At 39.9% G+C, this 20,117-nt stretch overlaps 1 protein-coding gene across 2 annotated transcripts in view; it reads right to left on the minus strand.

Annotated features, from left to right (window-relative positions):
- The window catches only part of cemip2 (cell migration inducing hyaluronidase 2), an 81,704-nt gene that overhangs the window by 52,654 nt on the left and 8,933 nt on the right, over window positions 1-20,117 (minus strand). The window contains exons 1-2 of one of the 2 annotated variants that reach the window (XM_003216483.4): window positions 18,044-18,267; window positions 3,438-3,780 (exon numbers count right to left, since the gene is read on the minus strand). In XM_003216483.4, coding sequence (XP_003216531.2) covers window positions 3,438-3,768 — 331 coding nt within the window. In that variant the 5' untranslated portion in view covers window positions 3,769-3,780; window positions 18,044-18,267. Of the gene's footprint in view, window positions 1-3,437; window positions 3,781-18,043; window positions 18,268-20,117 lie in introns of those variants that run through there. The other variant, XM_062971991.1, reaches the window with a different exon arrangement.

A 20,117-nucleotide genomic window follows, 5' to 3' on the forward strand; every position in this document is an offset into this window, starting at 1 on the left:
AAATATTTCTGGGTTGTGCCCTCACAGTAATAAAGCATTAGTGCCAATAATGGGAACCCTTATTTAAAATGATAATTTTTCTATAGGTTGACACCACAAAATTTAACAAATTCTCTTCAAAAAGAACGTATCATACCATGTTGGTTCTTAAATAAAATCTGCACATGTTGCAAGGATACTGCAGTCTTTGGAGGTCTGTTGAAAGTCAGAATTTAGAGGGAGAAATCCATACATTGTATTATTATAATTATTTCATAAATAATTATATAAGCAGAGGGAACACATGGAAGATATATCAGGTCTGTGAACCTCTGGTGTTGACAACTCAGAATGAATTCACCACTGAATTAATTTTATTTCTGTTGATAGCACAATGAAAACTGAGCCTAACCAAAAATCTGAAAAACTATGTAGAATTCAGTAGGTAATGGGACGAGTAGGGTGCAAACCAAAATTGGCTCTCCTATCTACACATAGGGGCACAGCAGGTTAAAAACCACTAAGCTACAGGGTCAGTGGTTCAAATCCGCAGGACAGGGTGAGCTCCCATTGTTAGCCCTAGCTTCTGTCAACCTAGCAGTTCAAAAACATGCAAATGTGAGTTGATCAATACATGCCGCTCCGGTGGGAAAATAATGGTGCTCCATGCAATCATGCTGGCCACATGCCTTTGGAGGTGTCTATGGACAACACTGGCTCTTTGGCTTATAAACTGAGATCAACACCATCCCCCAGAGTCAGACTCGACTAGTCTTAATGTCAAGGGGAAACCTTTACCTCTTACCTACATTAGATGCAGTTCTCTATGGCACACAGATGTGAATGGGGTTGGAACAGAGGTTCTCATAATTTTTCAGCTGTGGAACCATTTTTGAAGCAAACATTTTTTGTGAAATGTGTGTGTGTGTGTGTGTGTGTGTGTATATATATCTACTAGGCATGGGCAAACTTTTTGAATAACATAAACTTAAGAGTATTTCAGTGGAAGACCGCAGGGGCCATCCAGCCCAACCTTCTTCTGCCATGCAGGAGAAGCAAAATCAAAACACCCCTAATAGATGACCACCCAGCCTTTGTAATGATAATAATAATAATAATAATAATAATAATAATAATAATAATAATAATAATGGGACTCTGAAGAAGGAGACAGAAGGCCTGATCCTTGCAGCCCAGGAGCAAGCCATCAGAACAAATGCAATTAAGGCCAAGATTGAAAAATCAGCTGATGACCCAAAATGCAGACTGTGCAAGGAAACCGACGAAACCATTGATCATATCCTCAGCTGCTGTAAGAAAATCGCACAGACAGACTACAAACAGAGGCACAACTATGTGGCCCAAATGATTCATTGGAACTTATGCCTCAAGTACCACCTGCCAGCAGCAAAGAACTGGTGGGATCACAAACCTGCAAAAGTATTGGAAAATGAACATGCAAAGATACTGTGGGACTTCCGAATCCAGACTGACAAAGTTCTGGAACACAACACACCAGACATCACAGTTGTGGAAAAGAACAAGGTTTGGATCATTGATGTTGCCATCCCAGGTGACAGTCGCATAGATGAAAAACAACAGGAAAAACTCAGCCGCTATCAGGACCTCAAGATTGAACTTCAAAGACTCTGGCAGAAACCAGTACAGGTGGTCCCGGTGGTGATGGGCACACTGGGTGCTGTGCCAAAAGATCTCAGCCGGCATTTGGAAACAATAGACATTGACAAAATCACCATCTGCCAACTGCAAAAGGCCACCCTACTGGGATCTGCACACATCATCAGAAAATACATCACACAGTCCTAGACACTTGGGAAGTGTTCGACTTGTGGTTTTGCGAAACGAAATCCAGCATATCTATCTTGTTTGCTGTGCCATACAACGTCGTTGTGTTGATAATAATAATAATAATAATAATATAGCAACACCAGGGGCCATCCAGTCCAACCCCTTTCTACCATGCAGAAAAACCTAATCAAAGTATCTCTAACAGATGGCCACTCAGCCTTTGTAATAGTAATAACAACAACAACAAAAATAACAGCAGAAACCCCAGGGGCTATGCAGTTCAGCTCTCTTCTGCCATGCAGGAAAAGCACAATCAAAGTACCCCTAACAAATGGTCACCCAGCCTTTGTAACAACAACAACAACAACAACAACAACAATGCCTCTGATCAAAAGATTTCACCTCACTTTCTGTCTCTGTGATAACTGAAATTTGAAAAAAATTGGCTTGCTATAGAAAAAGGAATTGGTGAGAAAGCTTCAATTGAGACAGCTTTTCCCTATGATACCTCTTTCAGAAGTAAATTTCCCTTCTGAGGGGTAGATTTATCTCACTTCCTGTTGTCTCATCCCATTCTTAAACCTACACCTGTTGATAAACTCTACAAGCTAGCTGGCATTATACCCCCCCCCCCCCCGATGTGCGATGGGAAGTTCCTGCTGACTGTGAGAGAAATAAGGTTGAACACTGTGAAAGCCACCCACTGCAGGGCTATCAGCCTCCTCCCAGTAGACTCAAATCAAGGAAAAGCTTCATGAGGACCACCACTTCTCTTGAAGCCAGGAAATCCCAGTTGGATGGACCCCCATGAAGGTCTTCCTCCAAGGGCAAAGCAAGAATGGGCAACTTGGAAGTCCCTGAACAGACTCAGAAGTGGAGTGGGCAGATCAAAAGACAACCTGGCAAAATGGCACTACCTAAAAGAAGCCTCCACCTTGTGCGACTGTGGACCAGAGCAGACAACTCCGCATCTGTATGCTTGTCCACAGTGTCCTGCCTTATGTACAGAGGAAAAATTGTTTGAGGCTACAGACAACGTGATCGCTGTTACCCGTTTTTGGTCAAAAGATATACTTTTGCTCCCATTTTTATCAGTTTTATATTAATTTATGCAATGCTTTTGATACGAAATAAATAAACGCCCATTCTTAAGTATGAGTAGTTTATAAATTGGATGCTTGTAACTCAGGGATTGCCTGTTTATTGTTTGAGGAAGAGTTAATCTGTAACAAAGACAAATCCTGCTTCCTTGATGTTCCTTCCAGAGCTCTTGGTAGTCACTGTGTTACTGGAAAATACATAATGTGTTTAGGCACTTTACAAGAGAAAACTTTCTGGGTCGTAATTTACTGTTTAAGGGAGAACTATATAGATGTCAACAATAGTTCTACCAGGATGACAGACATGGTGCAACAATGCTGCACATCACAGCAACAGAAAGGAGTTTAATTGTGTGTAACTTTCCATGCGTATCACAATTAGCAATGCTAACATGAAAAATGTTATTTCCTTTTTTTATGCACAGGGAAACAGTCATGTTTTATTCAAATATATTACTTTTTTTTCTTCCAGAATGAAACTGAGAACATTTGAAATTTCTCCTCTCCTGTATCAATAAAGAAAGCATAAAGCATTTTGATATAACTCACCATCAGGCGCGTATTTTGATGCAATCCCCAAAATAATCCCAAGTGCAAGAAAAAATGAAAAACTAGACATAGCAAAGCAAATGAGTGTGTTTTTGTGCCTCTTCTTTCTGCTGGTTTCTGCTTGGTGGCGCTGCTCATCTGCCGAAGAGGCTATTGTTGCTCGAGCTTCTTGTCTTGCAGAGGTAAATTTGGCTGAAGCTTGGCTCTTTGGAGGAGGTGGAGGACGGAATGGAGCAATTCTTCCTGGAACATATCCAGAGGATTTATGGCTGCTGCCATTCTGAGGCTGGTAGAAGGCAGGAGAGTTCCCTCTGGGATCAATGGCTTGCATGTTACACAGTCACTAAAATAAGAACAGAAGATATTAATTTTACACTGCTAAACTGTGGGGAGAATCACTGCTATTGATATTCTGTTGCTTACTTGGGACTACGACTCCTACAATCATAGTCCAAAGCTAATGCAAATAATAAAACCCAAATCCAATAAGAGTCCCAAACAAGCTAGATCTTATTGACAATGAATCAGTTGGCAAACGGTAAATAAATCCTGCCAAGAAAACCCCATGATAGGTTCACTTTAGGGTTGCCATAACTTGGAAATTAATTGAAGGCACGCAACAGAGTCAATACTTATGGATCCTGCAAGTATACTCTAGGATGAATGACTGCATTTTAAACCAATAGCACCAGATCCATATACATATTTCTCTCCCAATAAAAGCATTCAATTGATTTTAATGAAAATCAAAATAACCTACGCTCAAAAAAACAACACATTCTCTCCTATTTTAATTTTTCGGCCTGCATTAAAGAAAGTTAATAGAATAAAGATCATTGGAATCCTTCTGGAGGGCACTGAAATACCTAAACATACATCTAGCAATCTCTAGGTTCTCCAGTGCTATTCAATGGCCAGTCACCTCCAAAGTGACCTTGGAGGACTTAAGAGATTCTGCAATCACTGGGTTGCTGCGAGTTTTCCGGATTGTATGGCCATGTTCCAGAAGCATTCTCTCCTGATGTTTTGCCCACATCTATGGCAGGTATCCCCAGAGGTTGTGAGATGTTGGAAACTAGGCAAGTGGGCTTTATATATCTGTGGAACGTTCAGGGTGAGAAAAAGAACTCTTGTCTGCCTGAGGCAAATGTGAATGTTGCCATTTGCCAACTTGATTAGCATTGAATAGCCTGGCAACTTCAAAGCCCGACTGTTTCCTGCCTGGGTGAATCCTTTATTGGGAGGTATTAGCTGGCTGTGATTGTTTCTTGTCTGGAATTCCCTTGCTTTCTGAGTGTTGTTCTTTATTTACTGTCCTGATTTTAGAGTTTTTTAATACTGATAACCAGATTTTGTTCATTTCCATGGTTTCTTCCTTTCTGTTAAGATTAATCTGAGGATGCCTGCCATAGATGTGGGCAAAACGTTAGGAGAAACTCACAGCGACCCAACAGTTTTTAAATTTGTGGGGGTTTTTTTCACTCTTGTTGGGATTTTATGTCCCTAACCCGTACAAAAGTGCCAGATCTTCAGTATAGCTCCTTCCATTCAGGGTAGTTTGTTCCCCTAGTTTATCAGCAAGTTTCACCAGTCCACTTAACTCTGGGCATAACTGCTGGATGGAATAGTGATTCATGAATCTTCTGACTAATCTTAACTAACTTTAAACCTAGGAACACTTACACAAAGAGCTGACTCCTATACAAACAGGAAATTTGGATTTAAACACAGATAAAGAGACTAAAGCATTATGTGCTGATAAAAGTACTAGGACAATGCAGAGCTTGGCAAGGTGCTCAGAGCTTAGATAAACCGAAAACTGTCCAACACAACAAAATTGAAACATGGCAAACCTGTGAAAAAAGTGTATGAGAGAACTACTACACAAAGAGAAAGTTGAGAGGAAACACGACAGCCATGTTTAAATATTTGAAAGGATGTCACAATGAGGAGGGAACTTGTTTTCTGCTGTTCTGGAGACTAGGACATGAAGTAATATATCCAAATTACAGGAAATGAGATTCCACCTGAATATTATGAAGAACATCCTGATAGTAAGAGCTGTTCAACAGTGGAATATGCTGCCTGGGAGTATAGTAGAGTCTGCTTCTCTGAAGGATTTTAAAGAGAGACTGGCTGGTCATCTGTCAGGAGTGCATTGATTGTGTGTTTCTCCATGGCAGAAAAGGGTTGGACTGGATGGCCCTGGTGGTCTCTTTCAACTCTAGGATTCTGTTATTCTAACTACTACTTTTCAGCCGTATGCAAAAACAGTGCAAGAACATTTGGTCTATCATTTCCAAAGCTGCAAAGCCTGTTACGGTACCTCATTGTTTCAGAGTGATACGATCATTAAAGCTCCATCTTTTCAGATAAGACAATACCATGCAAGACGGCTAGATTACAAAAGCAGACACTGAAAAGAAGGGCATGTTCTTTGATCCTATTTTCTATGTCAAGTCAAAACATCAGTTAAAATGCTTGGCACAAAGGAAAATCCAAGAACATGGAGCACTGGATTCTTTTTCCTTTGTTCTAGATAGGAAACAAAACTGACACAAATGATGGAATAGTCTGTTAACGAAACTTGATTAGAATTCAGCACTTTTAAAGGTACAGCGCAGCTGGCATCCACATTTATAACTACAGAACAACTTAGAATGTTTTTATATTCAGATAATTTTTGAACATCTATCCTTTTCATTTAATTGCTTCTTGGCAGGGGGTTGGACCATGAGACCCATGAGATCGCTTCCAACTCTATGAATCTATGATTCTTATTGCTGTTACTATTCTGGAGCTTCATGAAAGGGAACCAAATCCACATCTTAATTTTTTATTTTAAATAATAACAAATTATTTTTCTTTTGTTGTCGGATTATTTACTTTGGCTTTTATGTCTTCCTTCTGTTATTCTAATTCTGGTGCATGGGGTACAAGCAGCTCAATATTGGCTCATTGTTCCAAATGAGCAAGTACCCAAATAAAAGTATTTCATTTTTCAAGAGGTCATGAAAACTTAGTGGGGTTAATAATGCGCAGTGGTATCAAAATGTTTTCAAATCTTGGCTCCTATTTTGACATAAATCCCACTTAAACTTGTGTTGGATTTTACAGTTTCCAGATGTCTGAATAATGTAAACATTAAAATAGCTGAAGCTTTGCTGTTGCATATTCACAGAAGATGGGGCATATTTTTCTGCTCTGGGAAAAATATTAGTTTCCATGTCCTTTATAGAGAAATGAAGACTCATCTTGTCATTAGATGGAATGAGGGGACTGTCTCACCAAGGAAAAGATAGAGAAGAGGGAATCGGGACAATGCCTTAGTTGTTCTTCCTGAGCCACCAGCAGAAAATGAAGTGGTATGTATGATAGAGTTACAAACTTGGTAGATGCAGGGGATGCTGTGGATGTAGCATATCTTGATTTCAGCAAGGCCTTCAACAATGTCCCCCATGACCTTCTTGCAAACAAACTAGTCAAATGTGGGCTAGGCAGTGTTACTGTTAGGTGGATCTGTAATTGGTTAAGCAAGCAAACCCAAAGGGTGCTTACCAATGGTTCATCCTCATTCTGACAAGAAGTGACTAGTAGAGTGCCACGGGGTTTGGTCCTGGGCCCAGGACTGTTCAACATCTTTATTAATTACTTAGATGAAAGTTTAGAGGGTGTGTTTATCAAGTTTGCAGATTACACCAAATTAGGAGGAATAGCTAATACTCCAGAGGACAGGATCAGAATTCAAATTGACCTTAACAGATTAGAGAGCTGGGACAAAATGAACAAAATGAATTCCAACAAGGACAAAGGTAAGATACTTCACTTTGGCAGAAAAAATGAAATGCAAAGATAGAGAATGGGTGATGCCTGGCTCAACAACAGTACATGTGAAAAAGATCTTGGAGTCTTCGCGGACAACAAGACTGCATATATTCTAATATGGGAGCAAACTCCATTGTACAAAATAAAACAAACTTCTGATATGCATAGAAATGCATTTAAATAAAGCTTTTCATCCATCACGAATCTAGTTATATAAGGTCTTATACAATTATACCTTTGTCTATCAATACTGTATTTTATTTACATATAAAATATGTACTCTAAGTCTGTATCAAGAAACAATGCCCAGTGTCCTTGTTCAGCTGCTTTGACAGAAAATTTATGTTTTAGCTGAAAAATTAATAATACGTTTTTTCTCAAGAGAGCATTCAGTGTGATTTTTAGGTCTGAAAACTGCCATTACCAATTTAAAAATCTAATAAACAGGAGAGTGCTAAAAAACCTAAAAACCATAAAATACAGCTGCCACTAAAACCTTCACACCATTAAAAAAAGAGTCTTAAAAGTAGCAGCAATAAAAACAACATAAGTTGAACTAAGATACCTGGGCAAACTAAATGTCTTTTACTTGAAGTTTGAAACTCAAAAAATGAAAGGACAAAGGGTTCTCTAAAGAAGGGGAGATATGAAAGTGCATTCACTTTAAGCTCACACTAACCTCAGTTTTACTCTGAGTGTGCATGTGTGTGTGTGGTTCAGGTTGAGGGTTTGAAGTGGCAAAATATTTCACTTGCTCCCAAGCATGAGACATCAAAATCAATGGAAGCAAAAACAATAAAATGTAACCTATGTTAGGATAACATCAAGGTGTTAAGAGTGAGGTGGAAGAGCAGAAACCCAATAAAAAGGAATTGATTTTTCAGAACATGTCTCTCTCAGAAGGTGGTAGGTGGTGCCTTCCATGTTAATGAGACTCTGGTTTGAGTTTCAACCTGAACTTCAGAGGAGATATCCAAAGTGTTAAAAGGCATTTCTAAAGGAAGTTGGAACCTTGGATAGCACCCTTAAAGTTCAGATTAAAACCCTCAATTGATTCAGTACTTCACTGACATATAACCTACCATTATTTTGACCCACAGAATAATAGATTAAAAATAGTTTACGGGATATTTAATGTACTTGCCCTTCAGGCCAACAAAATTCACAAATTAAAATCATTTGGATCATGACTCACTGATCGTGGGTAGAGTCAGTGGAACAGCATGGTGCAATTGTTATAGTATTGAACTGGGTTTTAAGAGAACCAGGTTCAAACCCCTGCTAAGCCATGAAACTCAATTGATAAGAATGGGAAAATATGGTGATGGCAGCAACAACAACAGTAATAATAGATTACAACCAAAAATGTATGCTGATACCCAGCAGGCTTTCATCTCTAGGTCATTTCATGTATTACTAGATGTGTTGTTAATTTATCAAATTCTCTTTCTCTTTAAATACAAAGCGTTATTGCTTTGAAAAAAACCATACAAGACAAAAGTTTTCAGTGATCTATTCCAAAAGATAGGTGCTAAGTGTCTTATCTAGAGGCACCACACAATTCTGTCTTTAACCATCACAAGTTTGGTGTTCTTGCCGTTGTTTCTAAAAAATAATTGTTGTGTTTGAGTAGCTACATAATCCAACCTCTCATTCTATTACCATTATTCTCATTCAGAAAGTTCAACCATAGCTGATGGCCAAGGAAAGGGATCCATCTGATATTATACTGAACTTTTAAGCTTGACTAGTATGTACTTTTAAGAACACCCATTCTTGGGCCACAACAGTTCTAACCAAAATAATGGCCCAATACCAATTGCCAAGCCATAGGTCTGCTGTGAGTTTCCAGGAAAGAAGGAAACCATTGTAGTCAATGGGCATAAATATTATGCCAGTCACTGGCTCATTGGGGAAAAATATAATTGCTATTTCCCTACATCAGATGGCCTTCGAATCACGGGTCAAGAGCACATGGCACTGCACAGAAGCAGCTTTCATGAATATGATGTGGTTTCAATGGTTGGAAAATGTACATTTAGTGTATCATTGGGCAAGGAACATCATCTATATATATAAAAGAGTGATGGCATCACGGCAATTCACAAAACAACAAAAGTACAGGCCCCCCAACCTCAAAATTTGACAACACAACCCATCATCCACGCCTCAAGGTTGATACAACAAAAAGAAAAGAAAAATAAAGTCCTAATTAGAGGGAGAGCAATAATTTTTTTTATCCAATTGCTGCCAGTTTAGAGGGCTAATCTCTGCCCACTTGGTTGCCTAGCAACCAAGGGACAGCCAGGTTTCAGTTAGGGGACAGGCAGATTTAGGCCTCACTTAGACTTCTTCCACAGATTATCTAATTTGCACTGGCTTATATGGCAGTGTAGACTCAAGGCCCTTCCACACAGCTATATAACCCATTTATAATCTTATATTATCTGCTTTGCACTGGATTATCTTGACTCCACACTGCCATATAATCCACTTCAGTGTGCATTTTATACAGCTGTGAAGAAGGAGCCTCATATAATCCAGTTCTAAGCAGATAATTTAAGATTATCAATATACAGTAGAGTCTCACTTATCCAACGTAAACAGGCCGGCAGGATAAGTGAATATGTTGGATAATAAGAAGGGATTCAGGAAAAGCCAATTAAACATCAAATTAGGTAATCGTTATACAAATTAAGCACCAAAACATCATATTATACAACAAATTTGACAGAAAAAGTAGTTCCATGCGCAGTAATGCTATGTAGTATTTACAGTAGTCTCACTTATCCAACACTCGCTTATCCAACATTCTGGATTATCCAACGCATTTTTGTAGTCAATGCTTTCAATATATCGTGATATTTTGGTGCTAAATTCATAAATACAGTAATTACTATATAGCATTACTGTGTACTGAACTACTTTTTCTGACAAATTTGTTATCTAACATGATGTTTTGGTGCTTAATTTGTAAAATCATAACTTAATTTGATGTTTAATAGGGTTATCCTTAATTCCTCATTATCCAACATATTCGCTTATCCAACGTTCTGCCGGCCCGTTTATGTTGGATAAGTGAGACTCTACTGTACTGTATTTACAAATTTACCACTAAAATATCACAATGAATTGAAAACACTGACTACAAAAACATTGATTATGAAAAGGCAGACTGCGTTGGATAATCCAGAACATTGTATAAGCGAATGTTGGATAAGTGAGATTCTTCTTTAATATGAAATAATTACTGGGATAGAATAATGCAGAACAATATAATCTCTAAAACCAGGACAGTAAATAAACAGGGGAATTCCACACAGGAAACAATCGGGGCCAGCTAACACCTCCCAACAAAGTATTCCCATCATCAAAGTCTGGCAAATCCTGTTTTCTCAGGGCCACAGACAGTAGAAGCACATAAAATATCGCAAACAACACCACTCTGAAAACAAGGGAATTCCAGACAGGAAACAATCAGGGCCAGCTAACACCTCCCAACAAAGTATTCCCATCATCAAAGTCTGGAAAATCCTCTGTTTTCTCAGGGCCACAGACAGTAGAAGCACATAAAATATCGCAAACAACATCACTCTGAAAACAAGGGAATTCCAGACAGGAAACAATCAGGGCCAGCTAACACCTCCCAACAAAAAATTCACTCAGGGAGGAAACAGCCAGGCTTTAAAGCTGCAAGGCCATTACATCCTAATCATTTTTCCTAATTGCAGCATTCATACTTGCCTCCAACAAACAAAAAAAACCAATCAGAAATATTGTATATTCACAACCTTTAGGAAATAATATCCCCTGATGGCGCAGCGTGTTAAAGCGCTGAGCTGCTGAACTTCTGGACAGAAAGGCCACATGTTTGAATTGGGGGAGCGGAGAGAGCCCCCACTGTTAGCCCCAGCTTCTGCCAACCCAGAAGTTCGAAAACATGCAAATGTGAGTGCATCAATAGGTACTGCTCCGGCAGGAAGGTAACGCCGCTCCATGTAGTCATCCCACATGACCTTGGAGGAGTCTACGGACAACGCTGGCTCTTCGGCTTAGAAATGGAGATGAGCACCAACCTCCAGAGTCAGACACGACTGGACTTAATGTCTGGGGAAAACCTTTACCCTTTACCTTAACTACCACCAATTCCTCAATACTTTATTTCCCATACCACCATACTTCGCCACAGCAACGCGTGGCCGGGCACAGCTAGTGTGTATATATGTGTGTGTGATTTGGAGTGATTGTGACCTACTGAATTAAATTTAATACAAATGGGAATACTAATTAAATGCATGGTCAACAACACATGTTTATTTCATGCTCATTTTCCTCTTATCAGTAAAAACGTATTGGTATTTAAGAGGTGTTTGGACTTAGTGGACAGGAATGAAAAAGTATATTTTCTCTTTAAATAATTGCCATAGTCAACTAACTGCCTCATTATTTAAGAATGCAAGCATAAAAGCTGGTTGAAACTACAAGTTCAAACTAATGAGTCTCCCATAACCATTAACATGGATAGATCACTATCCCAAGTCATGGCCATGAAGGGGAAGGGAGGGAGATCAACCACAAAACCTTATCTGATATGAGAAAATACCAGTGGGGTTATCCGTATCAGGTTTTTAATCAGAAATTTCACAACAAAAAGACAAGAGCAGCTGCAGAAATCCAGTGACTAATTTAATCCCACAAAAATGCACTGGCCGTCTAGCAAATTCAACACAGCAGGAAAAAGGACTCCCATGTGTAGTACAACTACAGAACTAAAAAAAACTTCTTTGCTGGTAGTAATTACATAATTACGATAGTGCTGTGATGGACCTAACACAGAACAGAAGAAATCCTGGTTGACAAGTTATCAGTTTGATTTTTGTCAATCAATTTAATTAAATCAATATTTGTGAAGCAAAAGAGCAGCAGTATTATTCTCAGATTCCAAATAATGTTGGATTACTAGCCCTTCTTAATATCAATGCAATATTACCAGTCATCAAGAATGATGGATGAAGTCCCATCATACTTGGATACTCAATCTGAGGAAGCGTGTTTTAAAATGATGGCCTACATCTACAATGTATGTGTGTATAGGAAAGGTACTCTCTCCTGCTGAAGAGAAAGAAGGCACAATATCTCTTTAGATGGCATAAATCACCTATAACACCTATAATGTTTTAGTTTTATACTAAAACATGAAAAAGATTATCAACTGCAAAAACTTTGTTTTTGCAGGGCATCCTACAACATATTTTGATTTTGCTATAATTTTTCAATGAATATCTCAGAGAGTCTCAACTAATTCAACATAGAGGCAGCCACAAAAATGAAGTTTCTGGAATATAACAACTACTTTCAAAGTAAGTGCCACACAATTAAACAGGAAATAACATTTTCAAACCAGGAACAGATTTTTAATAAATTTTGTTACATAGTGTAATTTATCAGAGTATTTATCCAAGCATAGAAATAATATAGTTTTTTAAAAAATCAGAGTATTCTTAAAGCAAATTTTGACTGACTAGCTAAGCACTGCTGTCCTATATACAAACCACTTCCGATAAATAAATTCCATATTTATTACATCCCATTTCAAATAATTCCACATTTGGGGGGGGGGGGTCATCTGAATATCTTTAATAAGGACTGATTCCACTGCCATCACTTGCAAAGCATGTATTATTTAGATCTCTGCTTTAAAAGTAGACTTAGACTGTAATGTCAATTATTAGTTTGCTGACTTTAGCCACAATCTTCCCGTTGAAAATTGCTTTATGCTAGCTCTTTTAATATAAACAGACTATAGAGCATATAGCATGAACATTGTAAAACTCATTTCTTCATCCTTGCTGCCAATAGTACTCTGTACAGCAGACTGAACACTATAAACATAGAGATTAAATCAAGGCTAGTAGAGTTTTCAATCCATGTGTCATGCCGAGCACGCTCATACCTTGCTCTGGAAAAGCAATTCAAAAACTCATATATAAAATTGCCCTTTATTTAGTTTAATGGCTTTTGTAAAGTCTTTCTATGCCTGCCAGTGTGATTTGAGCACTGAACGATGACTCTGGAGGCAAAGGTGTGAATCCCTGCTTAACCGTGATAACTCACTGGGTGACCTTCAGCAAGTCACACTCTTTCAAGCCTCAGAGTTGCAAAAGCTCTGCAACTCTGAACAAATCTTGCCAAGAAAACACTGTGATAGATTTGCTTTAAGGTAGCCATAAGTCAGAAACAACCTGAAGGCACACATTTTCCAAAACATGATTCTACTTCTTGGCTTTTTTAAAAATGAGGATGTCATTTAATTTCAGCAATAATTCATTCACCAGAAAGAAGTACACAAACTTGGCATGAATAAGAAATAATTAACTGGAGACTTCTATTAACTTAAGAATTCAAGATGTTATTAATAAGGGAGATGGGAATTTCCAACTAGACTTACTCTTATGACTCACAAATGTATCAGCATTAACCTTTTATATGATACAATCCAAACTCAGTGAATATGTCTCATATGGAGAAATTACAATTACTCTGTCCCACCTTTGTCTTGGGAGGACCGTTTCTGAAAGGACTCGTGAGTTTCAAGCAAAAGTGTGAATGGGAGAGTTGTGCAAATCACAGGGTTTGAGTGGGTTGGATTAGCTTTTTAAAAAGTGCTATAAGGCGCCCCTTGCAATAATAATAATTATTATTATTATTATTTATTTATTTATTTATATACCGCCCTATCTCCCCGAGAGGACTCAGAGCAGTTTCCAACAAGGCAAGACATTCAATTGCCAAAAGGAGACAATACAACATAGTCAAACATCATAAAACAAAAGCATACAATCCTACTAAAACAACCACAAAAATTAAAATCCCATTTCAATCTGCTCCATCAGAGGGTTCAAAATACCAATGGCCAGAATTTCAGAATGGACACGGACAACTATGAAGGGCTAGCAAAGGATGGTGCTACACTACTACTACTTTTAACAAGGAAAGGCCCTCTGCACTGTATTTAGATGTTGCCAAATTCAATACTCAACATCTCTAAGGCCAGGAAAGCCTCTTACTTGAAACTAATGAGTACTGCTACCAATTAATACAGACCAAAAATATGGAGCCTGTGGCCTTCCAGAGCATGTTTGGCTTCAATTCCCATTAGCCTCAACATGATCACTGGTCCAGAACAATAGCAGCCCTTTTACAACAATTCCAGAAGTATATCATAGTTTCCCATTCCGAGAGTGAAGAACTCTAATGCCCCATTTACACTGCCATTATAATGCGAACTGAACTGTATTATATGGTCATTTTATGTATCTACACTGACCATATAATGCACTTCAATCTGCATTATAATGGCAGTGTAAATGGGGCATCCGTTGGATATGGCAGCCTCCTACATTCCTAATAACACCAAAGCATGAAGACAGTAGACTTCCTTTCCCTGTCATAGTTTAACAACTTGCAACCTGCTTCCTCTTTCCACTTCCCAACAGAGTAGAAAAGGTTAAGAGGTCTTCATTTGGGGGGCAAGAGATCGGAGAAGAGGAAATTGTAAAACCCATTTAAATAAGGCTAAGCCTACATCATGGCTACTTGTAGATCTTGATAGCTAAGCAGGACCAGCTCTGGTTAGCACTTGAATGGAAGACTGCCAACAAATACCAGTTATGGAAAACTATGTTGCGTTAGGAGGGACTAGCCAACTGCACTATAAGACAAACATATGAAATTCATTGGGTTATCATACGGCAATGCACACGTCTTCCCAAAAGTTACCTAAGTATCCAGAAGACACCAGGTTTTGCCTGATCACAAAAACTAAGAAAAATCAGGAAAACGTGGTGACAATCAGAGGAAGGCACCTCAGAGTATTCCTTGCTTAAGAAAACCCTATGCAATGTAGAAGGTCACCATAAATTGACAGGCAACCCAAAGGTGCATAGGCAGGCTGGCAGACAGATGCACTCCTTGCAAGTCATGGCTAAGATCCTGTCAGGGGAAGAAGCAGAAGCAGACATTAAGAGGCGTGCCTTCCCTTTAAAAGATTAAGAACTAGATAGTTATGGATCAGAGAGAAAGAGCATCTACATCAAAGAATAAATGCAGTTTGGTACCACTTTTAACTGGGATGGCAAAATGCTATGGGATCCCGGGAGTTGCAGTTTGGTAAGGCACCAGCACTCTTGAGAAGAAAAGGCTAAAGACCTCACAAAACTTTTTTGAACAAGAACAATGCTGCCACTTTCTCTTCCTTTAGGGCAGGGGTCCTCAAACTTTTAAAGCAGAGGGCCGGTCCACAATCCTTCGGACTGTTGAAGGGCCAAATTATCATTTGAAAAAAAAAATCCAACAAATTCCTATGTCCACTGCAAATGTCTTATTTGTAATGCAAAACAACAACAACAACAACAATGAAAGAACAATACAATATGTAAAAATGAAAACAATTTTAACCAACATAAGCCTATCAGGATTTCAATGGGAAGTGTGGGCCTGCTTCTAGCCAATGATATAGTCAAGTTAATTAGGATTGTTGTTGTTGTGTGCCTTCAAGTCATATCAGACTTTGGGCGAGCCTAAGTCAAAAATTATTTATTTATTCATTTACTACATTTATTTACTACATTTATATCCCACCCTTCTCACCCCAAAGGGGACTCGGAGAGCTGTATGTACATACAATATATTATATTATTAGCGTAGCACAATATTAGCATTATATATCATCATATTGAACTATACCACTATACTGTAATATATAACATATATTTAATATTATTATATGGCATTATTAGTATTATATTGTATAACATGATAATATTATTATCAATAGTATATGTATATACAATATATTATATTATTAAAATAATATATTATTAAAACTGATATAAAAATATTATATTATAAAACTGAGGGCAGGGGCCAGGTAAATGACCTTGGAGGGCCGCATCCGGCCCCCGGGCCTTAGTTTGGGGACCCCTGCTTTAGGGGATGCATGCAGGATGAATGCAGTTGAACACCACTTCAACTATTCTGACTCAGTGCTAGGAAATCCTGGGAGTTTGTAGTTTGGAGAGACACCAGCACTATTTGGGCAGAGAAAGTCCAAGACCTTGTCAAACCACAGTTGCCAGGCTTCCACAGCATTGAGCCCTGGCAATGGAAGTAAGGCCAAACTGCATTCATTCTACAGTGTAGGTGCACCTAGAGCGAGGGCTCTTCCAGACAGGCCCAGGTTTTCTGATTATCCCAAATTATCTTGCAGTGCGAACTCATATGATCATATAAAGCAGAAAACCTGGGATCAGATCCCAGGTAGGGATAGAAGGGCCCAGAAACAGAGAGAGAGAAAGGGAGGGAGACACAGGAATAGAGGGACAGAAAGACTGAAACACAGCTCCCACATTATCTGCTTTGAACTGGGATATATGGGAGTCAGATATTCCAGTTCAAAGCAGATATTGTGGGTTAATCTGGTTCGATATTATGTGTTATATGGCTGTGTGGAAGGGACCTACCAGTAAGAGAAAGGCAGAGAGAGAGAATCACAGAGAGGAAGTGAGACAGAAAGACCCATCCACACTGCCATTATAATGCAGATTGAACTGGATTATATGGCAATGTAGACACATATTAATTCAGTTCAGTATAGTTCAATCTGCATTATATGAGTCCACATTGACCACATAATGCAGTTCAATTTGCAATATGGTGCAGCGTAGAAGGGGTCAAAGCCACAGTTGAACTGGATTATATGGCAATGTAGACTCACGTAATTCAGTTCAGTCTGCATATGTGTCCACATTGACCATATAGTGCATTATAGGGCAATGTAGGGGTCAAAGTCACAGTTGAACTGAATTATATGGCAATGTAGATTCATGTAATTCAGTTCAATGCAGTTTAGGTAAAGGTAAAGGTTTAACCTGATGTTAAGCCTAGTCATATCTGACTCTGGAGGTTGGTGCCTATCTCCATTTCTAAGACAAAGTGCTGCCGTTGTCCATTGACACCTCCAAGGTCATGTAGCCGGCATGACTGAATGGAGCGCAATTATCTTCCCACAGAAGCGGTACCTATTAATCTACTCACATTTGAATGTTTTCTAAATGCTAGGTTGGCAGAAGCTGGGGCTAACAGCGGGTGCTCATCCTGCTCCCCGAATTCGAACTGCCAGCCTTTTGGTCAGCAAGTTCAATAGCTCAGTGGCTTAACCTGCTGCAGCATTGGGGACTCCTCAATGCAGTTTAATCTGCATTATGTGAGTCCACATTGACCATATGTATTATAGGGCAGCGTCGAAGGGGTCAAAGCCACAGAAAGCGAGAAAGATACAAAGAGATGCAAAGAAAAGGAGGCACAAAGAGGGGGAGTCACAGAAACTGAGAGAGAAAGAGGGGAAGACAGAGAGAGAGAGACACAAAGAGAGGAAGGCACAGAAAAATAGGGAGACAGAGGAGAAGGCAGAGAGAGAAAGACAAGACGGGAGAGAAAGAAAGGGAGACACACAGAGAGAGGGGGGGAGCAACAATGAAGGAGACCCTGGGGAGCACCTTGTGGGGAGAAGAATTGGGAGTGGAGGGAGGGAGACGCTGCTCTGCCTGTGCTTGGCCAAAACAAAGCCAAGGGGGCGTGGGAGGCGCTCCTTTCTGACCCTGCCCGCTCGCCCGCCTTTTCAAACTTTCCCTCGGCTCAGAGAGAAGAAAGAGAACAGCACAAAACAAAAGGCGAGGTAGGCGAAGGAAGAAGGGGGAAGAGGAGGAGGAGGCGGCACTCACCGTGGCCTCCCGAGGAGGTCTGCGGGCGGGCGAGCGAGCGAGAAAGGGAGGCTTGGTCAAGGCGGAGGGGGCTGAGGCATGGTGCTCGCCCGCTTTCTCGCTCCCTTCCCTCCTTCCTTCCTCCTTTCCTTGCTCCCAGAAAGGACCCGACTGCGCCTCTGCCCGGCCCTCTTCCTTCTGCTCCTGCTGCTGCTCCGCCTCCAAGCGCCGCCTCCTCCTCCTCCTCTCTCTCGCCCCCTTCGAGGCCGGGCTTGGCTGGAGCCTCGCGGGGAGGAGCTTTTCGGGACCTGGCCTCCTTTTGCAGGACGCCGGAGAAACTTTGCCCACCGGAACGACGCCTCTTGGGGGGCTGCTTCTACCCCATTGCGGGGGGGGGGGGGCACACTCATTGCCAACAGCCGGCGTATGGTTACTTACACGCTGATAGCCAGAAACAAAAAAATGTGAGGGGCTTGTTACGACATGTAAGAAATCAGTTAATATGTGTGTGTGCCAACTGCAAAATAAGATGCACGAAGCTGATTGCTTGAGCCATGTCTGGAGAGCTGTTAAGCCTGGGAGTTTTTAATACTGTTGCAATTTCGTTCAGGCTTGAGCTAAGCAGGTGCTTAGTTGGAAGAAAGAAGCATAGAGAGAGACAGGGTTTGAAGCAGGGGTCCCCAAACTAAGGCCCATGAGCGGGATGCGGCCCTCCAAGGTCATTTGATCTCCCCCCCCCCCCGCCCTAAACTTGTATACTTGAAGGCACACAGCAGCAACAGTTCTCATTAACTTGACTATCTCATCAGCCAAAAGCAGGCCAACACTTCCCATTGAAATACAGTAGAGTCTAACTTATCCAAGCTAAAAGGGCCGGCAGAAGCGAATATCTTGGATAATAAGGAGGGATTAAGGAAAAGCCTATTAAACATCAAATTAGGTTATGATTTTACAAATTAAGCACCAAAACATCATGTTATACAACAAATTTGACAGGAAAAAGTAGTTCAATACACAGTAATGCTATGTAGTAATTACTGTATTTACGAATTTAGCACCAAAATATCATGATATATTGAAAACATTGACTACAAAAATGGCTTGGATAATTCAGAAGCTTGGATAAGTGAGTAAGTACTGGTAAATTTATGTTGGTTAAAATTGTTCTTCATATTAAATATTGTGTTCTTTCATGTTCTTTTTTGCACTACAAATAAGATGTGTGTCGTGTGCATAGGAATTCCATAATGGTCTTTTTCAAACTACAGCCCCCCCCCCCCCCAAACTGACTGGGGGACTGTGAACCAGCCATCCCAACATTTAAAACATTAGAGGACCCCTGGTTTGAAGGTTTTAACAGACTACAGAACACCAAGATTATGGCAACCAGACTGACTGATAACTGGCAAACAGAGGGATAAAATGCAAAGGCAATGACAGACTTTGTATTTCTAGGCACAAATATTACTGTAGACGCAGTAAAGTGAAGAGTAGAGACATCACGTTCTTGGTACTCTGGGGATACCAAGTCACCTTGTCTGTCTCTTTAGGAATCTGTATAAAGACCAAGTAGCCAAAGTAAGAACAGACCACGGAACAACAGACTGGTTCCAGATTGGGAAAGGAGTACGGCAGGGCTGCATATTTTCACCCTCCCTATTCAACTTGTACACAGAACACATCATGCGACGTGCAGAGCTTGACAAATCCAAGGCTGGAGTTAAAATTTCTGGAAGAAACATTAACAACCTTAGGTATGCAGATGATACCACTCTGATGGCTGAAAGTGAGGAAGAGCTGAGGAGCCTTATCATCAAGGTGAAAGAAGAAAGTGAAAAAGCTGGGCTGCAGTTAAACATCAAGAAAACCAAGATTATGGCAGCCAGACTGATTGATAACTGGCAAATAGAGGGAGAAAATGTGAAGGCAGTGACAGACTTTATATTTCTAGGCACAAAGATTACTTCAGACACAGATTGCAGCCAGGAAATCAGAAGATGTTTGCTTCTTTAAAAATTGAATAAAAATTATCCAAAAAAAAAGAAAGAAGAAGATATTTGCTTCTTGGGAGGAGAGCAATGATCACCCTCGATAA

This window comes from Anolis carolinensis, chromosome 2, assembly GCF_035594765.1.
Source record: "Anolis carolinensis isolate JA03-04 chromosome 2, rAnoCar3.1.pri, whole genome shotgun sequence".
NCBI classification, from domain to species: domain Eukaryota; kingdom Metazoa; phylum Chordata; class Lepidosauria; order Squamata; family Dactyloidae; genus Anolis; species Anolis carolinensis.